An 18,365-nucleotide genomic window follows, 5' to 3' on the forward strand; every position below is an offset into this window, starting at 1 on the left:
GAGTCTGCTACACTGCTAAGATGCTGAAGGAATGGCAGGCACAAGATGAGCGCATTAAACCATCATCACCCTTTTTACACAGCATCTTAAAGTATTTGATGAAAAATGCAAGAAGGAGATTAGTGAGAGCTACTGTTGCAGTGATCTTAGGCGTGCTGTTCATCTCAAAAGTGCTGAAAAACCAAGCAGCAGCAAAGGGAGTAGAAACACACACTTCCCTGTAGCAGGCAGAGTAACTGAAGGTTTTAAAGTTTCTGTAAACGACNCCTCAGAAACCACAAAAAGATACATAATATAGAAAAACTTATGAGAGTAAAAGCCGTGAAATATTTTGAGTTTGTGTTTCGCGTCTGAAAATGAAAAGACGGTAAAGCTCAATCAACAATAATGCGCAAATACGAAAATACTCTTCAAACAAACACCATTTTCAAAGTAATACTAAACCTTATCAACGAACATCAGTAAACTGCTAGTATAAGTTTCCACTCCTAACGTGCGTCTTGTAAAAAAGCCCTGCCTTGTTTACAGTGAGTGGAAGTTCACCACAGTCACTTGAAGGGCAGCCACGTCAAACAGAAACCGAAACTATTTCAAAGTTCAAACCAAGCACGAGTAAGAAACGGGAAAGGATTCACAGAGTGAAGACGCAGAGTTTGTACGAGTCTAAACTTCACACCGTGTCGATTTCTGCTTTCACAACATGGATGGTGAGTTACATTGACTTGTTTGAATCATTTTGTGACAGCACTGAACTTTGGTTGGACACACACATAAATGTAAAGAAAACATTTTACGGTGCTAAAAGTGTTCATTTCGCTGCAACAAACTTTTCATGACCTCTCTCTGCCTGACTCTCACTCACTCACGGTTTTTACCTGGCTGTGGTTTCTGGTAAAATAGTGCTGCAGAATCAGAATGAGAATCAGAAACAAACAGAGGCTTTAAAGAATCGTTCTAATCAAGGATCTAGTTCAACTGTGTCATGATTACTTTCCTCTTTGCTGAAATAGTTTTCCTAAAGTTGGGCTGTTTCCTATAACTGAATGATCCCAACACACATACACATACTCCAGCTGGCGTAAAAGTTCCTCTCTCTTTCTCTCGCTCTCTCTCTCAAATTACTTCATGCAACCACCCACCCAAATTCACCAGCCGCTTAATAATAACACAGATACTTTCGATACTTCCTTGTTGTTTAAAACTAGTCCAAATGAATCATTATACAACATGACCTAACAGACAAACAACCCAGTACCACACCTGCAGAGGCTGTAGACAATCACAGTCTCATCTGTTCAGGTAAGGTTAACCTCTTATGGGTGCTGTCTGTGGTGCTTATTTTCAGTGTATAAACTCATACACAATCTCAAGTGGACTGATCAAATGACAATAACCACATAAAAAAATGCACATGTACATGGTTACATGGGCACTTTAGTTAAACAGTAAAGCCACAGAGACAGAAGGGGCTGTGCATTTCACCTACCCTATTAGAAGAGGAAGGACATTGTCCTGTCTCATGGTGGTGAGGTAGTCGGTAACTATGTCATAGAATTTCAGACTTGTATTTGGGTCCTCAACAACAACAGTCAATGAACAACTTGACATGTCTGTCCTGCTTGGAGAGTGTGCCCTGTAGATCATCCACTTCTACAGCAATGATTGGCGACATGTTTAGTGAAGCGTAGTTTAGTGTCAAACTCTGCAAATGTGTGTAGCAGCTCCACAGAATTGGTCTCGTTTGAGCTGCGCTCGGACTCATTCTTTCCCGTGAGTGCCTGTTCTTGGCGGATAAGATACAAAGCTGCAACACTGAGTCCCTGTTGTATTTCTTTGTTGTGCTTCTTGTCAAGTCCAGAGCCTTGTCATTCCTTAATTGATTTAATTGCCCATGACCATCACCCAGTCGCCCATAACAGGTTGGCAAATGATGAATCCTGGAATACGCCAAGGATTTTTCAGTGAGCATGAATCCTTGTGAGAAAGCCCAGCAAAATAACTACAGAAGTTTAGCTCTACCAGCTAGCCGCTCCTTGCAGACATGATTTTCCTCATTCAAAGTCACAGGTTGTGTCCAAAATCATTCACTCATTCACTATACTCCCAATTCACTATCCAGGGAGTTCTATGTAGAGGACTATATAGTGAGCTCATCTGTAAAATGATGCATTATTGGATACTGTGAGACCACTATTTAGGATAATTTGCATAATCCTTTTTTCTTCTCAGTATGTAGCTCTAGTTTTGCTGTTGGCCTGCTGTCAGATTTAATTTAAAAGTTCCTGATGTAATGGTAGTTCAGTAAAATTATTAATTTTTTTACTAAAAATCTGCCCCCTCCATAACTACACTTGCTAATGTTAAAGGTGGACTAGCACAGTAAAGAAGTTACTGCTATTCCTGTTATTATTTCTTTACACTCTATATTTCCTGCACATCACAGTTAATTTTTAGACATTTTTAGGGACCATGCGTCATGAAAAAAGAGCAAGAAAGAGACAGTACTGATAGTGATTATTTTCTCCTAGTGCAAAACGCATGGAGGATCGTCCTGCTTGGAAAAACTGGAGCTGGGAAGAGCAGCCTTGCTAACACCATATTTGGAAAAGATGTATTCAAAGTCACTCATTCTCTCGACTCAGGAGCAAGTATTTGTCAAGCAAAGTCTGGATCTGTCAAAGGAAGAAGCCTCACTTTGATCGACACTCCTGGTTTCATCAATCCAGACAGGTCTGAGGAAGAGCTGAAGCCTGATATACTTGGGTGCATCACAGAGTGCGCTCCTGGGCCTCATGCTTTTCTTATTGTGGTTAAAGTAGAGAAATTCACAGAGCAGGAGAAGGAAGTCATCACTAAAATATGTCAATACTTCTCTGAGGAAGCTTTGAAATATGCTGCAGTTGTCTTCACACATGGTGATCAGCTCCCTGAAGGAATGAAAATTGAGGAGTTTGTCAACCAGAATGATGATCTGAGTGATCTGATGAAGAAGTGCAGCGGTCGGTGCCATGTTGTTGACAATAAATACTGGAAAAAAAACCAGCAGGATGAATACAGGAGCAACCAGTTCCAGGTGTCGGAGCTGCTCAATACGATAGAGAGGATGATGACGGAAAACAAGGGAGTCTGCTACACTGCTAAGATGCTGAAGGAATGGCAGGCACAAGATGAGCGCATTAAACCATCATCACCCTTTTTACACAGCATCTTAAAGTATTTGATGAAAAATGCAAGAAGGAGATTAGTGAGAGCTACTGTTGCAGTGATCTTAGGCGTGCTGTTCATCTCAAAAGTGCTGAAAAACCAAGCAGCAGCAAAGGGAGTAGAAACACACACTTCCCTGTAGCAGGCAGAGTAACTGAAGGTTTTAAAGTTTCTGTAAACGACCGTCACTGCCACTAGATGTCGCACTAGACCACCAGCATCTCAGAGCAAAACAAACGCTTCATCAGCCACACCTCCGGCCTCCCCTCACATAAAAACTAGATCTAGAGTGCAGTTTCTCACTTGTAAACATTTTTAGGTGCAGGTATTCACTTTCTGAGTTTTAGGAGTCTGCTTACTTTGTATTGTTCGTTGAGTACAAAAAATGTAAACTGAAAAATAAGATTAGTAGATAAATTTAGCAATTCACCATTTTTCTGTGCAGTTTCAGTTTGGGAAACGTGAAAATGAGAAAAGCAAATCTTTGGATGAAGATGTCCATGTCTAAACCATAATCCTGTAATTTTCTATGTGTAAGATGATGACTGAAATCAATGATTAAAGTGATTGAGAATTTGAAATCCTCTACAAGTTAATGAGTGGTTCTGGATTTCCCATGCTTGACTTACATGTTCTACAATGTCTGCTGAAAGATTTATTAAGCAATTAATCAACAAATAAAAAAGTTACAGTAAGATACAATAAGTCTTTTGAGTGATTCTTTTTAAATATAAACCTTTCTCAACATATGGCTGGTTTTACTTTTATTTTTGCTTTAATTTTGTCCATCTTAGTACATTTTTTGAGCAATTTGTCAAAACATGTCTCATGAAATGAGACTTTTTAAGAATATCAATATATCATTGTAGGCCACAAAATGTATTAATCAGTTGAGGCAGCAGGCTTCACTTACAATTTTCTTGTGTAATACTTGAGACCGATTGTTGGTTTTTTTCTGATGTACTGTAGCTATGCTCCATACTTTCTTTATGTCTTCATGTTTTGTTGTGCTGGCTTGCAGCTGTTCACACAGTTAATTGTACATTTTAACATTTTGTTGGTTCCTTTCTATCCATGTAAATTTCATCATAAATGTTCACAGAGAATTGTGGCTATTATCTACAATCAGCCACAGCCACAATCAGCCACACACTGTTGACTATATAACAAATGTCCATGTAAACAAGTCCTCCAACCTGAACAACCACATTCTCAACCCTCTGATACGATGAGTGTCTCCTGAAATAAGGCCCCTATTGAGAATGGCGTGCCTACTTTTGTCGCCATAGTTACTTTAATAAAGGTCAGGGTTTGGTTAGGTTCAGGAACAAAAACTACTTGGTCAGGTTTAGGAAAAGATTGTGATTTGGGTGAAAATAAATACTCCCTCAACATTAGATGATCTCAGCTGTTCATAAATGTTTTGTGTCTTCATTCACACAGGCTTATTTATGGAAATTTTTCTCTTTTAGAGTTAAACACAAGGAAAATTGTCATCTTGGGAAAAACTGGAGTTGGGAAAAGCAGCCTGGCCAACACCATATTTGGAGAGAAAGTGTTCAAGACCGACCACACCATCAACTCTGGAACAAGAGAATGTGAAGCACAAACCAGATCTGTCAAAGGAAGAAACCTCACTTTGATCGACACCCCTGGTTTCTTTGACACAGACAGAGCAGAGGAGGACACAAAGGCTGAGATACTGAGGTGTATCACAGAGTGCGCTCCTGGGCCTCATGCTTTTCTCATTGTGCTTAAAGTGGAGAAGTACACCAAACAGGAGAAGTCTGTCATTGAGAAAGTACAACAATATTTCTCAGAGGAAGCTTTGAAATATGCAACAGTTCTCTTCACTCACGGTGACCAGCTCCCTGATGGAATGAAGATTGAGGAGTTTGTCGACCAGAATGACGCTATGAAAGATCTAGTTAAGAAGTGTGGCAACCGGTGCCATGTCATTGATAATAAATACTGGAACGAAAACCTTAAAGATGAATACAGAAACAACCAGTTCCAGGTGGAGGAGCTACTTAAAACAATAGACAAGATTATGCTGGCAAACAGAGGAAGCTGCTACACCAATGAGTTGCTACAAGCAGTGCAAGAAAAAATAAAACAAGAGGAGGAGGAGATTAGAAAGTCATCAGGAAACATGTCTGGGGAAGAGATCAGAAAGAAGGCTAAAGCCAGTGTATTTAAGAGGTTTTGGATCAAATTGGCAGGTGTTACAACAGGTGCATTGATCGGAGCTCTTTGTGGCGTAGCTGTGATGGTTGGATTAGTTTATACAGTTTTACTGATGCGTGCAGAGGGAAAACTTTTAAAACAAGCTATAGAAATGACAATTGGAGCAGCAGCAGGAGGATCAGCAGCAGCTGGATCAGCAGCAGGAGCAGGAGCAGCAGCAGGATCAGCAGCAGCAGGAGCAGCAGGATCAGCAGCAGCAGCAGCAGGAGGATCAGCAGCAGCAGGATCAGCAGCAGCAGGAGGATCAGCAGCAGCAGGAGCAGGAGGAGCAGGAGCAGCAGCAGGGGGATCAGCAGCAGGAACAGCTGTAGGGACACTTACAGTGGTAGTTGCTGGAGTAGGAGCGGTGGCTGGTGGCATTAGAGGCTATGTTGCAGCCGAGGAGGCAGACACACCATGGGAAGCAGTAAAGATGGCAGCAGGGGCTGTCAAAGATGACGCCATATCTTTCTCTGATAATACGGCTGGGTTGTTAAACAGACTAATACATCCACAGTCAGGTCGGGATGGAAAACCAAACTGAGTGTAGACTGAGAATAGACTGCATGGAAAACTTGCTCTCAACTCGGCCTGATTAAGTTTACTCATAAATATTTACTGTATATGTGAGAAAAAGAACAAAAAAAAAAGAAATATATTAAATATTTTGTTTCAACTAACACTATGCAAGGTTTAAACTTTTGTTCTTTTGTTTTTGTGTCTGTTTTAAAAACTGACTATAGAGTGTCAGAGTTTGATGCGCTGTCTAGTGCATGAACTGTTAACAACCCAAAAACTTCTGACATCATCAATGACAGTTTTTAACTTCATTCATGAATTTGAATTGTTTTAATGAAACTTGTGTTCAAACCATTTAAAATATCTGTCACTATATCAAAAGCTAAAATCATTTGTTTAGTTTGTTTTGTCCTGCAGATGTAATGTAAATTGTGATTAATTAGGTAAGATTATTGTTTTACTACCATTTAATTAAATAAGAATTATATTAATAATAATGAACTTGAGGTCTGGTGTCCTTGCAAAACCAATGTAGTTTGCTGTGGATTATTATTACTGATGTGAAATTAATAAACTGGTATAGACGTGTAACATGGGACATGTGAGTGAACTTCGTTTGGATGGGATGGAGTCCATCTTTAGTGACAATATGGACTTTGAGTTTAAATTGCATCTTTCAAAGACTAACTGTAAAAATCTACTTTTTATGATACATCATGATACAATGACACAATCATTTCATACCAGAGGAGGGTAAAGATATTCACTAAGATATTGTAGAAAACAAAAAGTGACTGAGAAACCTGCTGACCTCTAAACCTAGACGTAAACCTTTCAGCTGAGACATTTAATCAACTGCATTAATTGTGTCACATCATACATTTATACTTTCTCCATTTTGGCAAAATTGTTACACCATTCCTGAGCTTCTTTATTAGTTCCCTTGATGCATGTGCAGCCATAACGTTCCCACGCCTATAAGTTGCCTCTATATATTTCACCACCATTTGTTCAGCCGAGGACCATCATTGATGACACACTCTGTGTCCTTTAATAAAATGCCTTGAAATGATCAATATCCTGTTTGAAAACCTGACAGCAGACTCATGTTATTTCTTATTTGAGCACAGCAGAGGGAATGAAATCCCCACATGGCCCCACCCTTCAAATAGCAAGTGAAAGAGAAAGTAGAATAAAACCAGAGTCAGAGCAGAGGAGAGAGGACACACAGAACGGTTGTCTGGTGGAGTCAAATGATTTACACTCTTCACTGATTTGTCTTTTAACAACAAGGGCGGTAAGTTAAGGTTACTTCTTTCAGTTGTTATTATTTGTTAAAACTGCTCACTGTATATTCATCTAGCTAGCTGTTGGCTGATGTAAAACATGGCAGCCATGAAAAACAATCCTCTATTTGTTCATCCATCATCATCCATCATGGTGTTACTCATCCGGCCAGCAACATTTCCGCAGTAGCCTATAGTACATGTCATCTGTATTATGCTGAGAGTTTTATCATGATATAGCAATTGATTAGACACATACACACTGATCAAATGTGTTGGTTGTGGGTAGAAATAAATCACCTCCATGAATTTAGTGCTCAGGAATCTCAAATTTGCAGTAAGATCCATTCGAACAAATAATTCAAGGAGGATGAGAGAGTGCCACTAAACACAAAGTGAAACTTTAAGCACCAAAAAACATCAAGCTGAGATGTACCAACCTCTAGATGGCAGCACAAAGCAACATAAGTTGGAGTGCAGAAGGAAATGCAGCTGCAGAATTTCACTGAGTATAGTGAGGAGAAGTTTATAGAGGTATGCCAAGGTTGAATATGTCATAGTTTTATCAAGATGTCTGATCAATGGGTGTGACGAGAATGACAATCGATGGCCTTGTGTGTGTGTGTGTGTGTGTGTGTGTAGTAAGCAGACTGCCTAATATATGTGGTTCATTTTATTTTCAGTATTTTTAAATAAATGTAGGTGTGAACTTCTGTGTTACAGGATAAGGTTCATACCTTTTAAACACTGGGACGTAATGATTTTGTAGATGATGTAAGCAGTTTTGCAAACACAGTGTAATTTTGAGCCTGAACTTACTGTTATTGTCGCCTATTTTGAAATCTATAGTGGCTAGAAATCTTAACAGTGGAGGAAAAACTGTGTGATACAGATTCTGATAGTATCACAAAATGTATTTTAATAACCACACTAAGAGTCTGTGGCCATTCTGGCAGCTCTGTCTGGCTGCTTTGATGGAAATGCTAACATGGGCATGACAATGCTAACATGTTGACGTTTAGTTGGTATAATGTTTACCATGTTCACCATCATAGTATTCTTAGTATTTAAGCATACTACCTTTGTTGATTGAAGCTGAGGCTTGGGGTAATGCCATTAGTTTTGCAGGTATTTGTTCATAAATCAAAGAACAAATGTACTGTAATTGAAAGAAAGCTTATTAGAAAACATCTATATTTACATATATCAGAAGTTGCTCTTAAGTAAATGCCTTAGTTGTTTAACTTACTGTTTGCAATTAATTAATCCAATGTTCAATATTAATGATGCATTCATTTTTCTCTTCTAGTTCTGACAGAGTCTGAGTGATCTGGTGAAGAAGTGCAGCGGCCGGTGTCAAGTCACTGATAATAAATACTGGAAAAATAACCAACAGGGTGAATTCAGCAGCAGCTAGTTGTAGGTGGCAGAGCCGCCCAACACAAGAGACAAGATGGTAAACAAAGAGATGGCACCAGCAGTGGAGGGAGAAATGCAGAATGAGAAAGTGCACATTAGACAGCCATCAGGAAACACGTCACAGGAAGAGATCAGCAACGGGACTAACAATATCCTCAAGAACATGTGCATCAAATTAACAGGGCCTGCTGCAGAATCATTGGGGGAAGCTTTCATTGGGCCAGCAGTCGTAGTTTTGCAGGATATCATGGGAGCAGGAAGAGGAGCAGAAAAGGGAATGGTAGAAGCAGAAGACACAGCAAACAGTGCAGAAGAAGAGAAAGAGAATATTATAAACAGAATTGTCAGAGGAGCATTGATGCAAACACCACCAGGACAAGGAGGTGAAGGAAGAGGTGCGCAAATAACTGAGAGAGATGGAGCCACATCAGGGGTCAAACCAGTGTCAGGTAAAAAGTGATCAGTGTTGGGACCAAATAATGGGAACATAATAATGGGAGCATTTTTAAATAATGTTTTTTTCTGATAGTTAACCTAATTTTAAAGAACAAAAGCAAAAAGATTATAATATTATTTCTCATGGGATATTAATGTTAAAAAAATGCACAATATGTACATTATCACAGCTCTATACTAATATTCAATGTAGTGTTTTGCATGTGTATATTTGCCAGTTTTTTGTAAGCCAGTGTTATCAATTCTATACTGGTTGTGAGATAACAAACCAAAGAAAACTTGCTCTTAATCATTTTTGCTCCTCTAGTGCCTCCGACCAGAATCGTCATCGCAGGAACAGCTGGAGCTGGGAAGACCATTAAAGGTAAAGACATATTTTGAGAGACATTGTTGTCCAAATGCTTCCAAGCAAGTTGTTGCCAGTCTCAGTATACATATTTTTAAATGTATGCTTCTTAACTGAAAAACATCTCCACACGTCAAGTGGCTAATTAAGAGTATAAAGCGGATCATAATACACTGCATTAATTTTCTACCATTACTCTCTAGTGCTCAAACAATACAGGATCATCCTGCTGGGAAAAACAGGAGCAGGGAAAAGCAGCCTGGCTAACACCATATTTGGAGAGGATGCGTTCAAGATAAATCATACTCCCAGTGAATGTCAGGCAGAGTCTAAATCTGTTCATGGAAGGAGAATCACTCTGGTTGACACTCCTGGTTTCTTTGATACAGACAGACATGAGGAGGAAGTAAAGAGTGGGATACTGAGGTGCATCACAGAGTGCGCTCCTGGGCCTCATGCTTTTCTCATTGTGGTTAAAGTGGAGAAATTCTGCAAGCAAGAGCAGGATGTCATCAACAAAATATGCCAAACTTTCTCTGAAGAAGCTTTAAAATATGCCGTAGTTGTCTTCACTCATGGTGACCAGCTCCCTGAAGGAACGAATATTGAGGAGTTTGTGGATCAGAATAAATGTCTCAGTGATCTGGTGAAGAAGTGCGGCGGCCGATGCCATGTCGTTACTAATAAATACTGTAAGAACCAACAGGGTGACTACAGGAGCAACCAGTTCCAGGTGGCAGAGCTGCTCAACACAATAGACAAGATTGTGATGGAAAACAAAGGAGGCTGCTATACCAATAAGATGCTGCAAGCAGTGGAGAGAGGAATAGAGGAGAAGGGCATTAGATCATCAGTGGGAAAGATGCCACAAGGAGACACCGGCTATACCCCAAATAACAGTGTCTCCAAGAATATGTGGATCAAATTAACAGGCCCTGCAGCAGAATCAATGGCCGAAGCTTTCTTGAGCCCAGCTGTGATAGTTTTGCAGGAAACTGTCGAAGGAGAGGCAGAAAAAGGAGAAGATGAAGATAAAGTAGAAGAAGAAGTAGAAGAAGTAGAAGAAGTAGAAGAAAAAGAAAAAGAAAAAGAAAAAGAAAAAGAAACAAAGAAAGAAGAACAAAAAACAGTACATAAAGGAAAAAAAGAAGCAGGAAATGGGAGCGGATTTGGAAATTTTTGGAGAAGTGTATTGGGATTTTTTTCTGGCTTAGGAGGAGCACTAATCATACCAGGTTTAGGTGTAGGGGGAGCAGCAGTGGCAGTATTTACAGGAGGAGTAGCTGCATTAGTGGGAGGAGTGATAGCAGCAGTAGTAGGAGTGTGGGGAGTAATAAAAATAATCTCACTTTTTCTATGGTTAAAACGAATATATGATCAATTAAACAATCTTTGGAAAAATCTAAAGAAATACAGTGGAACCATATTGCTGGTGGTTGTCTTCTGCTCACTGCTGCTGTTAGCATTTGGGAACTTACATTTATGGCTTGTATTATTATTATTATTATTTGTGTTGTCAGTATTATTCTTGCAATTATAGAAGTATGTAAATGTATTGTAAGTGTCACGACAACAGCCAGCAAAAATGGCTCACTTTCTTGTTATAACTAGACCCTGTTAATGTTATAACAAGATGTATTTTCTCTCTTTCCTTCTTTATTATATTTTCGCACGCTTACTTAATACCAAATTATTGTTTGTTTTTTGAAATTTACAAAAGACCTTCTTTCCAATATTGTTGTCACAAAACCTTATCATTTCACAAAACCAACATATCTCATTACAACAAACTTTTTTTTTTTTTGTTATTACTGTTGTTAAATGTTGTTATATCAAGAAATGTCCAAATGATGTTAAAAAAATTAAGAAGATAGAGACATCATGATCTAATCTACTAGAGACAAACTGGCTGGTTTTTATTAGGGTTTAGCTTGGGAATGGCTGAAGTATCATCCATCTTTGATTTGTTTCTATTCTTTCATTCACTTTAAGATAGAAAGGTGATTGTAACAAGGAGAAAGTCTGAACTGGAAATAGCTCCTGTAGTATCTGTTTGTTTTCTTGCTTAACATGCATTACAAAAAATAATATATTTGCTGCATTTCACTGTGTTTTATGTACTGTAGGCTACTGTATAGGTGCACTGAGTGTGGTTCTGGGTTCAGTCTGTTACTTGTCAGATTCATATTCCATTGATTAAAATGAAAATTGACTTGCACCATTTAGTTAACTCCTGTGTGTAAGAGCACATCGCTCACAGTATAGAGCAACCTGAGCCTCTAGATATCTCAGAAGAAAGAATCTAAAGATTTTTTGGAAAACAAAATGTTGATTGCATTTAAGAGACCACTTTAACTTCAAGTCTAAAGATGACAACCAATGAGTTAAGTCTTTGCTCAGTTGTCATTTTCTTTAATTTAGTAATTGTATCATATAACATTGCCTGTTAACTTTGACTTTTACTTCAGTAAAAAATTCTACTATTTCTGATTGCTATTTTATTATTATCATTTTGTTGCGTGTTGTGTTAATCCCGCTCTGTGAAGCACATTGGGCCACATGTTTGTATGAAAAGGACTATATGAATAAAGTTGAGCCAAATTGTGCTATTAGCGTTCTTTAGCACAGGTCTCATACATGATAATGATTTCATGCATTGCTGATATTACGACACTGTTGTTGCAAAAAACTTTATCAACCATTAAAAACATGAAAAAAACAGCATAAGAAATAAGAAATATTTTTGACATTCCTGATCAATGTTACAAGCTTTTCTGCTTTTCAGTATTATGAATCAACTTGTACTAACACTATCTTATTCTGAACTTGCACAGATAACAAAAACGTATAGGAACATTAATTAACAAAGAAACAAGACGACCCAACTTTAATTTAAGGAAGAGGACAAGGACAAAGGAAGAACAGGCTCACACTTTTGGGTCATTATCAGTTATTTTCAGTCATTTTCCTCTTTCTTGCTACATGGAAGGAAAAAACAAAACCATATTCAGGGTAGCAAATTTAGATATTACCATTCCATCTTGTTGTTCACTGAGCTGGATTCAGAGCAAGGTATATTTTCTACTTTTCCAAAAATTGATATCTAAAGAAATTTGTCTCACACTCACACTCTCTCTCACTCACACANATTTCATGCATTGCTGATATTACGACACTGTTGTTGCAAAAAACTTTATCAACCATTAAAAACATGAAAAAAACAGCATAAGAAATAAGAAATATTTTTGACATTCCTGATCAATGTTACAAGCTTTTCTGCTTTTCAGTATTATGAATCAACTTGTACTAACACTATCTTATTCTGAACTTGCACAGATAACAAAAACGTATAGGAACATTAATTAACAAAGAAACAAGACGACCCAACTTTAATTTAAGGAAGAGGACAAGGACAAAGGAAGAACAGGCTCACACTTTTGGGTCATTATCAGTTATTTTCAGTCATTTTCCTCTTTCTTGCTACATGGAAGGAAAAAACAAAACCATATTCAGGGTAGCAAATTTAGATATTACCATTCCATCTTGTTGTTCACTGAGCTGGATTCAGAGCAAGGTATATTTTCTACTTTTCCAAAAATTGATATCTAAAGAAATTTCTCTCTCTCTCTCTCTCTCTCTCTCTCTCACACACACACACACACACACACACACACACACACACAGACAGACAGACAGACAGACAGACAGACAGAAAGACACATACCAAATATGAGAAAGAAAAGATATAGGTTTTAGAATGTACTTCACAATGTTAACGTTTTTTTCCATTTACCCCAAATAGTAGTGTCATTAGCAGTGAGAAAGTACAAACATCAATGAATTAATAACAATAATAACAATATCAAATTATGAATAATTCATAACCTTAATAAAAAAAAAATATTGGAAATGTATCAGTCGGTTTGAGTATGATAACCCTCTTTTATGGTTTTTATAAATGTATTTATTTATTTTTCATAAATGCTCATTACTTGCTGATGAATGATTCACTTTTTTTCTGGTCAAAGAAAAACTTCTGCTTTTACTGTACGTATAATGAAGGTGTGAAGAATGACTGAATCAGTGTCATTTACACAGATAATCCCAACCAAAAATAAAAAAGAGACATTTACTGTAAATGGCAACATGGAAAACCTGTTTGGTATTCCAGGAAGTCAGGCTTATTCTAAATGTAAAAGTGCCACACCACACCTGTGTTTATCAGTGGTTGTTTTGTAAAAATGAAGCAGCAAGGCAAATGAAATATAAATGATAGATATCAATGATTTAAATATAATATGGAGTGTCACACATGCATAATGAAATACTACATATCCATGTGTCCTACACATGCTGCTGGTATGACATGTACTACTGAGAGGAGAAGCCAAAACATAATAGCAAGTACGCTTTTAAATATTTTGTTATTAAAAAATGCACCAACAATCTCAAGCAAGACCTGACCTTGGTTGACTGTGTGATGCAGTGTTTTCACTTTCGAAAGTAGTTGAACAATAACCTCAAACAGGGTGCAGCCCTCACAGAAACTTGAAGATCAAGAAGAACAAGATATAACATAACTTCTCACTGGTTGTGCATCAAAGGTTGTTGACAAAGTCACTTGAAAGACAAAGTAGAATCGAAGCAGAGAAATTTTAACAGTGGTTCCAACCTGATCTCATTTTTAATATCATGGAAGGTGAGTTAAGATCAACTATATTATTTATTCTGTGTAGGTCTATGTTCCATGTTATGTGTGTATGAACACAATAGAGTAAAATAATAATAATGGCAGCATGATGTGATGTTTGGACAATATCTTCATACTTTAACTGAAGGTATTTGCAAAAGATTCACTAACAGTGCTTTTTGTTTGTGTTCATATTCAATGTACCTGTAAAAATGCCACTGCTAAAATTTTGAAAAATTAATCATGGTTATGTTTGGGCAACAACAGTCCACTTGGGTGAGGTTAGGTAAAATTTATCTGTGCGTGTGTGTGTGTGTGTGTGTTTGTGTGCGTGTTTGTGTGCGTGTTTCTTTCTCTCGCTTTGCACTTCTCCACAGGATCAACAAAACAGTTCTAAAGATGAGTGGTTAAGCAGCTGAAGTTGATCCAGACACTGAAGGAGATGAGGAACAAGAGTGAACAGCAGTGGGTTAGACCCTAGAGAAGTTATTAAGCACAATTAAATCCCACCATTCATTCTGGCAGTTGCACTTAAAGGACATTTAAAACCTGTTTTCATAGCCTATTAACCAGGAAATAACAAGACAGAGGTGGAGGAACAAAGCAAACCAGAGTTCAAAGCATGAGTGGTAAGTCTTGTTATTTTTTCTTTTTTACTGTGTCTTAATAGTGAGCACACACAGAAAGAACCATCAAAGAATAAACTGAATATATCCATCCAAACCAAAATTAACAATATGTTTGTTTGTCATATGTATCATTAAATTATGTGCATTTTATAAAAGATACAATCAGTAACAGTATTTTAATTAAGGGTCATGTCACAGCATGGCCCAATTATTAGATTAAAGCAAAAAGTCAACTTTATCCACTTCACACAAAATTATGTTGTGTCAATAAATGTAGCTTTATAAAGATCAGGTTTACAAAATACATGCAACGCATGCAGGTCTACTTCCAATGATGTAGATGTAAACCTAATCTGAATACTAGGCGGTAGCCAGTTTTACTTACATTTAAAGTTGAGCAAAGCAGTGCATCATTAGAAAGTTGATATCCTCAGAAAACTTTAATTACTTTTGAGCTTTACATTTTATATTTCCTGCAACACAAGAGACAAAACAGAGTAATATATCACTGACACAGAGTCATAATTGTCTTACAGAGTTAAAAGACAACAGAAGGATTGTGGTCCTGGGAAAAACTGGAGCTGGGAAGAGCAGCCTGGCCAACACCATATTTGGAGAGAATGCATTTCTGATAATTCATTCACCCAAATCTGGAACAAGTAAATGTCAAGCAGAGCGCAAATGTATCAATGGACAGTGGTGGTTATCTGGATCGACACTCCTGGTTTCTTTGACACGGACAGACCAGAGGAGGACATAAAGGCTGATATAGTGAGGTGTATCACAAAGTGCGCTCCTGGGCCTCATGCTTTTCTTATTGTGCTTAAAGTGGAGAAATACACACAGCAGGAGAAGGATGTTATAAAGACACTGCTCCAAAACTTCTCAAAGGAAGCTTTAAAATATGCTGTTATTGTCTTCACTCATGGTGACCAGCTTCCTGCATCAGGATGCTGGATTTCAATTGCCTTTAGAATTGACTTAATCATTTTTTGATAACATTTAGTTCTAATGATTTGTATTACTGAGCAAATTACTGTACATTACAACATCAAGCAAACTACAAATAGTGCTTTAAAAAAATGAATGAGTGACATAATAGTATCTAAATTTAATACCATGAATTTGACTATATGTTATTTTTTATGCATGATTTGTTTTTTGCTTATACTTTAAAGAACCAAAGATTTGTGTGGAACAAATTTGACTATCTTGACACCTGTATCAGGCACTCTGATGTGACACATTGTTCCATTGTTCAGGCACGGCCCAACCAACGCCTCAAACTGGTAGAAAACGAAAGTATAGTCAAATCACAGCAAGAGAGCCAGAGGAAAAACACACGCAGCAAGGCCTGCTCCGGGTGATTTTATCGCAACATGGACGGTGAGTTGAGCTTATTTCACATCAGCGTCAATGAGTTATTATTCCTCCACACACAGAACCTTAAAAGAAAGAAACAGATATTTAAATTCAGATTCAAATGGCTGTTATCAAGGTTTTGTTAAAATAATGACATTTTAACAACGCCTTAATTATTTGGATATATATTTGGTTGATGATAATTATGATTGAGTTTGCTGCTATACGACAACTAATATGCAGTAATAACAATTTAAACTTTCATTCTTTTTCACCTTTTTCTGATATACGAATGGTTAATTGGTTAAATATGAAAATAATTTGCAGGATAATCCATTTAAAAGGTGTTTGTTGCAACTCTGTATGCAAAGTCCAAAAGAACAAGCTACTAGAACAAGTAAAAGTGAAATGTAGCTCACTGATGCAGAGTCATTGTTTTCTTCTAGTGCTGACTAGGAGGATTGTCCTGCTGGGAAAAACTGGAGCTGGGAAGAGCAGCCTGGCCAACACCATATTGGGAGAGGATGTGTTCAAGATAAGCCATTCTCCCACATCAGAAATAAGTCTTACTCATTCAGAAACCAAATACGTCAATGGGAAAAGCATCACTTTGATCGACACTCAGAGTTTTTTTGACACATCTGAGATAGAATCTGAGAATTCACTCAAGGCTGAGATACTGAGGTGTATCACAGAGTGCGCTCCAGGGCCTCATGCATTTCTCATTGTGCTTAAAGTGGAGAAATTCACACAGCAGGAGAAGGAAGTCATCAAGAAAATATGCCAACATTTCTCTGAAGACGCTCTGAAATATGCTGCAGTTGTCTTCACTCATGGCGACCAACTCCATGAAGGAATGAAGATTGAGGAGTTTGTCACTCAGAATGAAGGACTGGGCGATCTGGTGAGGAAGTGCGGAGGCCGTTGCCATGTTGTTGATAATAAATACTGGAGGGACAACAAAGATGACATCTATAGAAATAACCAGTTCCAGGTGGCGCAGATACTCAACACAATAGACAAGATAAATGAGGCAAACAAAGGAAGTTGTTACACCAATGAGATGCTACAAGAAGTGAAAAGAGACATACAAAGAGAGCAAGAGCAAATTAGACAGTCATCAGGGAATATGTCACTGGAAGAGATTAGAAATAGAGCGATAATGAATGTATCTGAAAACATTTTGATCAGTTTAACAGGTCTAGCAACAGGTGTATTGTTAGGAGCTCTTTTTGGTGTTGCAGAGATGGTTACAACAATGGTTGTAAATTTACAGGTGCCTTCAAATTCTACAGCTCTAGCATCAACAGCAAGAACAACACTTGCATCGGCCGCTCTAAGAGGGGGAGTAAGGGGCAGTCAGATAGGATATGATGCAGCGGAAGGAGCAGAAAATCCAACAGAAGCTGTGCAGAGAGCGGCAAGGGCTATGTGGGACTCTGCCAGATCAGGTTTCAGGGCAGGGGCTGCATCAGATCAAAACAGTAAATAAAGCACAGACAATAAGAAGATGCAAAACGTTGGGCAGCATTGATGTTGATGTTAAATTTAATCATGTTGAGACCAACTATAGGCAACAATGAATACTTATTTTAAAGATAGATAAGATATGTATATGAACTTCCCATAGCTCTGAGATGCTGAATATTGTTATTTGTTTCAACAAGTAAACATCTGTGTGTTGTGTCTTTTGTTGTTGTATTTTCTTCTCTTTGCTGTGTCATCTCCAATTACAGTAATGATAAGACTTTTTTTTTTTTTTTTTTTAAACTTTTCTACAATTCCATAAGTTAATGAATAAATAGGGTAATCAATCAATCAATCAATCAATCAATCAAAAAAGAAATTCTAGCTTGGAAATATGAAAGACATGTCTTATGATATTGTAATGGTATTTTTGAAAGATTAAAACACCTGATGACTTAACTTTTTATTTTACACTGTACACAACTTTGAGTTGCTGAAAGATACTGTTGATTGATATCTTTGTTTTTTATTTAACGTATTGCTTGTGTCATAAATTACTTAACAATTAAACAGTTGTGTGATTTAAAGGGTTTTCCAGTGTCTGTTTGGTAATGTTACAATAAATTCTACAACCCCAGAGAACAATATGCGTGTCTGCTTCTTGTCCTCAACATGTTTTTGTTACCGGATTCGGCAATCGAGTGAAAAACAAAAATGACGAACAGGTAGGAAATTTCAGTAACTTCTCTGTGGGAACGGAC

General features: G+C 37.7%; 1 protein-coding gene across 1 annotated transcript; it reads left to right on the top strand.

Moving 5' to 3' along the window:
• The first annotated feature begins 601 nt into the window (after positions 1-601).
• LOC111239961 (GTPase IMAP family member 1-like) lies at positions 602-7,979 on the top strand. Its single transcript, XM_022769922.1, has 4 exons — positions 602-707; positions 2,529-3,244; positions 4,679-5,572; positions 7,959-7,979. Exons 1-4 carry the CDS (start codon positions 701-703, stop codon positions 7,977-7,979), a joined length of 1,638 nt encoding a protein of 545 aa, XP_022625643.1. The 5' UTR covers positions 602-700.
• The last annotated feature ends 10,386 nt before the right edge of the window (positions 7,980-18,365 follow it).

This window comes from Seriola dumerili, unplaced genomic scaffold (genome assembly GCF_002260705.1).
Source record: "Seriola dumerili isolate Sdu_G_001 unplaced genomic scaffold, Sdu_1.0 BDQW01006988.1, whole genome shotgun sequence".
Classification (NCBI taxonomy): Eukaryota; Metazoa; Chordata; class Actinopteri; order Carangiformes; family Carangidae; genus Seriola; species Seriola dumerili.